Here is a 7,500-nt window from a genome sequence, read left to right on the forward strand (position 1 = left end):
GGGTCAGAGCCATGGCATAAGGAAACCATCTTTATACATGGCGTCATAGGAGTGGGAATGGAGAGTCCCAGGCTTATGAGGGATTTCGGGGCCTGGGCGCCTCCTGCCTTCGCCAGGACCAGCTGATCACGCCCTCAGCAGGCCTGGCCGCCCTCTGCGTGGCTACAGACGGGGCTGGGCGCGAGATTTGGTATTTTCCCGTAATTTCCAAGCGTTTGGCGCTGTTGAGGAGGGAGAGGCTTGCTCCGCCATTTCGATTCGTGTGGCGGGGGCCCGAGAGGCGAAGCGGCGGAGCGGCGGCGGCGGGACCCACGCCGCCCGCCGCCCCGCTACACGTGGCACCGCCGCCTCCGCCACACAGAAAACGGGAAGGATGGGAATCGCCGCAAATCCTTCAAGGAGCTGATTTCAGGCCTCTCCTTCAGGAGAAAAGTGCCTATATGCGGGCGTGAATGCCATGGGTGGCGAGGGCGGCGCGGGGCGGCCGTGGGCGGCCTGGCGGGCGCTCGCCGGGCTCGTGGCGGCGCGGTGGGGTTTCTCGCAGCGCGGCCCCTGTTCGCCTGCACCAGAACTTTTTTTGGGCGGGAAGGGCGCTTTGTGGACACCGAAAGCACATTCTGGAGTGTTGTAGGGCGAGCAGGGGCGTCGTGCGAGCGGCCTCGGCCCCGGGACGGCCTGCGACCCGTCGTGAGCCGCGGGCGCCTCGAGAAGCCGCACTTCGCTCCGAGACATGGCACAGATCAGCCGGGAAACTCTGAAGGCGAAAATATCTGGTAATGTTTTTGCTGGTTCTAGACCTATTTCGGGGCCGCCCTCTGGCAGGAGCCCTTGTAAGTGTCTCCTCCACCGACAGAGGTTAGTAGCCGGCCGTGTTAGCGCCGCGTCGGCCCGAAAATCGCGAGAGAAGGAGGTGGCCGAGGAGCGGCAGAGTCATGCAGTGCGACGTTGCCGCTGTTCGCCGCCGCGAGTGTTTACTTCCGCTCGTGTGCCGTGTCTGGGCGTGCGGCGTTGCCACGTCGCGCGGCTGCGGCGCGGGCGGCGAGCAGCGTCACTCGCACTCGCCGAGCTGACCGCACGCCGCCGTGAGTGTTCCTTCCCGCCGGCCCTCCGCTGATACTAAGCACTGTTGGCGCCGCCTTTCGCCCCTGACTGCTGCTGCTAGGGCAAGTGAGCATTTCCGCCGGGCCCCCTCGGCGCCCCCGCGTTTACTTGCAGCGAAAAGTGTGTGTCTGCGAAACCTTTATTTCCGTCAGGTGGGCCTCTAGCGTCGTGCGGGGACGAGACCGGCATTTTGAGGCGACGGCCCGGCCAGGCGCGGGGGGTCGCCTTTTCGCTCGTTCGGGGCCTTTTGCTTCCTTCCAGGTGGAGAAACGACTCCTACGTGTGTAGAGGACGCCCTAGAGAGGAATTCCAGTGCATCAAAAAGCAGAGTTCACGGGCGCACTTTGTCACAAATGTCAGAGAAGTGTCCAGACGTCCATGGCGGGTGAGCGTCGCTTCGCCCCGCTCGCATTAATAGGCTCGGGGGAAATTTTTGCTTTTTGAGCCTCACCGGCGGCCTGAGTGTGTGGCGAAAGTGGCGTCAATGGGCTAAGTGGAGTTCTGAGAGCATTTTTCGCTAGGGGATCCGCCGCCAGTAGTTGGCGTGGAATGAAATATCGACTTAAAAGCGAAGGCTGGGTGGGTTGCGACCTTTTGCCGCCAAGGCGCCCGACGCCTCGCGAACCCGACGCTCAGGCTTCGGCGAGTCCTCGGGCATCGTGGACGCTTCTTTGGCTGACTGGGCACCGCATTCTCCTCAAGGGAAGCTGAATTTACAGGCGAGGTAGAGGGATGCTGTTTCATTCCCGCTCCGTGGGCGCCGCCACACAAGAGCGTCTTTGTGGAGGCGAGTTCACACGCACGGAAATCGGGTGCAAGCAGATCGAGTCCTGCTAACGGTCTTTTTTTCTGCAGCCAGGATAGGATTGGCTGCTTGCACCCAGTTTGAATTGACCCCTGGGTGGGCGGCCAGTATGCAGGGGGGGGGGAGGGGGGGGGGAGAAAAGTCCACTGGAGAGAAACCGTATTTTTTTCATTCTGTCTTGTGCGTGTGCGCGGAAACACAGGCGTCGCGTCTCCCATATATTAGTGTGAGTTGTGAAGCTGTTGGGATAACCTGTGTGGATTGGGGCTTGTGGTAAACAAAGACGGCATTTGGTCACTATGCTGTGATACGTTGTAATTATTTTCAATTATTTTTCAATATAAAGCTGCTGCTGCTACAAACAATGCAGACAAATACTCCTGTGCACTGATACATGTAAACTAACTTGTGGTGTATTACAGATAGTAGTATTGTGTGCAGAAGTGCTTATATACATATTTTTTTTTGTTTTTCTACATTATTACTTGTGTTTAATGATTGTGTTTACAGCCTTTTTTTTTTTTTTTTTTTTTTGTTTACATTACCGGTAGTAGTTGTTTACATGCATATATGCTTGTCATGCTTACTTTCTTTACATGCAAAGGTACTTCTCATGTATACACACATCTGCAGATTTTGTGCATAAACACTTAGATATACATACATATTTGACTTAATAATAACCAAACAAACAAATATACGAACACAAGCAGATGCCCACACAGGCATGCACGCACAAACACCTCTGCACATTAACTACCCCACAGACATACATTACATACATGCAAATACTCATGAACAGAGACATAAATAATTCGCGCACACACACACGCACACGCACATGCACATGCACATGCACACACACGCACACGCAAGCATTTGTATGCACGCAGGCATTTATTTGTAAGCACATGCATTTGTTTGCATACGAGCAAAGACAAGCGTCATATGCACACGCACGCAAGCAAGCATGTATATGCATGCACGCACATTCAAACATGGTAGTGGCGGGCAGGCCTGGGCATACCTTCCCCGAAATATCAACAGTATATAGCCATTAGTGAAAAGGCTTCCTTATTAATCTGTTTTTTGAGAATTTTCTTTTCACTTTTTTTTTTTCTTTTTTTAACTATGATTTTATTATATTTAATGTTAATTATTGTTGTTATTAATCATCATCATTATTGTTATTGTCTCTTTTTATATTTTTTTTTATTTATTTTTAATACCTTATTTTCTGTTATTTCACTTTTTATTATTGTGTTAATATTGCTTGATCAGAGTACTTTTTAAATATTGGTATTATTAAAGTAGTGATTGTTATTGGTGTTGCTCTTACTGTTGTTATTGATGATGATAATTATAATGATAATAATAATGATGATCTTGTTAGTGTTATTGTTTTTATTATTTTATTATTTTATTATTTATTTTTAATTATTATTTATTATTATTATTGATAATGATGATGATGATGATGATATAAATAATAGTGATATGATATAAACAGTACAAATATGAGAATACAGATATGATGATATTATCATTATTAATATTATCATTATTTGTTAGTTTTATTTATTATACTATTGCTATTAGTATTATTGTTTTTATAATATTGATAGTCGTCACTATTATTATTATTTATAAATTGTTTATTTGAATGTCTATATATTCTATACATTATATATATGCGATATTGTTTTTAATTTTTTTTTAAATTATTTTTTGTAATCTATATTATTTTTATTATTTTTATTTTTATATTTTTAAAATTTATATTTATTATTATTTTTGATTTATATTATTATATGTAATATATATATCATGTTACAAATATTAATAGTATTATTATAAATATTATAATTATTATATATTATTGTTATATATATTATTATATAATAATTTTTATATTACATTTATTATTTATTATTAAAATTTTTATATATTTTTTTTTTTTTTTAAAGTTTATCATATATAAATATTATTTTTATTTTATTATATATTTTATTTTATATTTTTTATTATCTTTTATAATCTATTATTATTATTTTGTTTGTATTATCCTATTATTATTATTATTTTCAGATTCTATTATTATAATAATTTTTATATTATATTATTTTTGTATTATTGATATTGTTATATTACGTTATTATTTTTTATACTAAATTATTATTATTATATTTATATTTTTATTAATGCAATATTTTTTTATTATTAGTTTTATATGATTTTTTTTATTATATAGTATTATTTTCATATTGTTATTACTAATATTGATATTGATATTATTTATATGATTTATATTATTTTTATGTAATTTTTATAATTTTCATTAACGGTTTATACATTTTTCATATTTTATTTTTTTGTTGCTATTAATATTTATATTGTTACTTTGTTTCCTTCTTTTTGCTTAATTTTTTTTTATAGTTATTGATGATAATATAATTTTTTAAAGTCATTGCTTTGTTATTAGTGATCTTATAGGAATGAAATAGTAAATAATGAACAGAAAACAATACATAATTTTAGCAATTACATGAATGACATTAACCATTATATTTTAAGATGATGGTGATAAAGTAAGAAAAACAATGATAATCATGAAACTTTAATAATTCTATAATGATTTTAAATTTAGGATGATAATGATAGTGATGATATTGGATGATAATGAGCATAATATAGCTATTAATAATAATCATGATAGTAAGTAGTAGTAGGAATAGTAACAGTAATGATGATGATAATTATAATACTGATGGTGGTGATAACAACGATCTTAATGATGATAATGTAATGATGTACTACAACCAATTAGCAAAGAATGGTCATCAAATTTTAATGGTAATGATAATCATATACTAATGATAGTGGTAATAGTGATTGGTAATAGTAATGGTGATAAAATAATGAAGAAAGTCAAATGATGATGGAATAGGAATTTGCTAATATTCTTTTATGGATTTGTTGTTTTTTGTTATTAGAATTATCTTTATCTTGTTTCTAGTATTACCTTTATTTGGTTATTATTATGTGATTAAAAATATATACATTAACTGTGCAAATGCATTTGGTTGTGTGCATCTGTGATTTTCAGATATTTTTATATACTTACATATTTCTGTTTTATATGGTATGTATGTGTGTGTGTGTGTGTATGTATGTATGTATGTATGTATGTATGTGTGTGTGTGTATGTGTGTAAGTTTGTATGAAACATGTACACACATTAAATAAGATATGTTTATATCTTGTATTAAACACATGTTTGTATGTTATGTACATAAATGCATATATATTATATAGGCATATATTATATATTATATATATGTATGTGTGTGTGTGTATATGTATGTGTGTGTGTGTATATGTATGTGTGTGTGTGTATATGTATGTGTGTGTGTGTATGTATATGTATATATGTGTGTATGTATATGGATATATGTGTGTATGTATATGGATATATGTGTGTATGTATATGGATATATGTGTGTATGTATATGAATATATGTGTGTATGTATATGGATATATGTGTGTATGTACATGTGTATATGTGTATGTATGTATATATGTGTATGTATGTATATGTATATATGTGTATGTATGTATATGTATATATGTGTATGTATGTATATGTATATATGTGTATGTATGTATATGTATATATGTGTATGTATGTATATGTATATATGTGTATGTATGCATATGTATATATGTGTATGTATGTATATGTATATATGTGTATGTATGTATATGTATATATGTGTATGTATATGTATATATGTGTATGTATATGTATATATGTGTGTATGTATATGTATATATGTGTGTATGCATATGTATATGTGTGTATGCATGTGTATGTATGTGTATATATATTTATTTGTTTATATATATGTATGTGTATATATATGTATTTGTTTAAATCTATGTATATATATGTATTTATTTATATGTATGTATATATATGTACGTGTTTATGTGTATATACGTATGTATGTGTTTGTGTATATACGTATGTATGTGTATATACGTACGTATGTATGTGTATATACGTACGTATGTATTTATGTGTATATACGTACGTATGTGTTTGTGTATATACGTACGTATGTGTTTATGTGTATATACGTATGTATGTGTTTATGTGTATATACGTATGTATGTATTTGTGTGTATATACGTATGTATGTATTTGTGTGTATATACGTATGTATGTATTTGTGTGTATATACGTATGTATGTATTTGTGTGTATATACGTATGTATGTATTTGTGTGTATATACGTATGTATGTATTTGTGTGTATATACGAATGTATGTATTTGTGTGTATATACGTATGTATGTATTTGTGTGTATATACGTATGTATGTATTTGTGTGTTTATACGTATGTATGTATTTGTGTGTATATACGTATGTATGTATTTGTGTGTATATACGTATGTATGTATTTGTGTGTATATACGTATGTATGTATTTGTGTGTATATACGTATGTATGTATTTGTGTGTATATACGTATGTATGTATTTGTGTGTATATATATATATATATATATAGTGGCATTGTTTCAGCTTTTTGTGGGAGGCAAGGGGGTGTCGGGAAGCGAAGTGAACAAAAACTAAGAAAACTGTGCTACTTTAGGAATTAAATTTTGAAGGACCTTTATAGTTCTGATTTATTTAAGAAATAAAATCCGTTGTGATGAGGGGGGGAGGCAAGACCTGGAAGGAAGCAAATGAAGTCTTGGGGGGGGGGGGGTAATTGCCCACCCCAGCATGTAAAATAGAATATAAGAACATAATATTATATAAAACATAAGTATATGCACGGTTATATATATACATATAAACATATAATTATATATGGATATATATTACTTTTGCATATATTATTTAAGTGCATGTATGTATATATGTATATACATATACATATATATGTATATACATGTACATATATATGTATATACATGTACATACATATGTATATACATGTACATATATATGTATATACATGTACATATATATGTATATACATGTACATATATATGTATATACATGTACATATATATGTATATACATGTACATATATATGTATATACATGTACATATATATGTATATACATGTACATATATATGTATATACATGTACATATATATGTATATACATGTACATATATATGTATATACATGTACATATATATGTATATACATGTACATATATATGTATATACATGTACATATATATGCACGTGTATGTACGAGTATATACGATATATTTATACAGGTACGTGTGTATATTCGTATATATATGTATGTGTATATACGTGTGTATATACGTGTATATATATGTATGTGTATATACGTGTATATATATGTACGTGTGTATATACGTGTGTATATACGTGTATATATATGTACGTGTGTATATACGTGTGTATATACGTGTATATATATGTAAGTGTGTAAATACGTGTATATATATGTAAGTGTGTAAATACGTGTATATATATGTAAGTGTGTAAATACGTGTATATATATGTAAGTGTGTAAATACGTGTATATATATATGTAAGTGTGTA

The 7,500-nt window shown here is 34.9% G+C and overlaps 1 protein-coding gene across 9 annotated transcripts in view; it reads left to right on the forward strand.

Moving 5' to 3' along the window:
• The first annotated feature begins 617 nt into the window (after positions 1-617).
• Positions 618-7,500, forward strand: part of LOC125038901 (upstream activation factor subunit spp27-like) — a 12,700-nt gene continuing 5,817 nt past the window's right edge. For 3 of the 9 annotated variants that reach the window (XM_047632543.1, XM_047632546.1, XM_047632550.1), the window contains exon 1: positions 620-773. In XM_047632543.1, coding sequence (XP_047488499.1) covers positions 731-773 — 43 coding nt within the window. In that variant the 5' untranslated portion in view covers positions 620-730. Of the gene's footprint in view, positions 774-1,464; positions 1,487-7,500 lie in introns of those variants that run through there. The other 6 variants (XM_047632545.1, XM_047632549.1, XM_047632547.1 and 3 more) reach the window with 5 other exon arrangements.

The sequence above is a fragment of the Penaeus chinensis genome, chromosome 26 (genome assembly GCF_019202785.1).
Source record: "Penaeus chinensis breed Huanghai No. 1 chromosome 26, ASM1920278v2, whole genome shotgun sequence".
In the NCBI taxonomy this organism is placed as follows: Eukaryota; Metazoa; Arthropoda; class Malacostraca; order Decapoda; family Penaeidae; genus Penaeus; species Penaeus chinensis.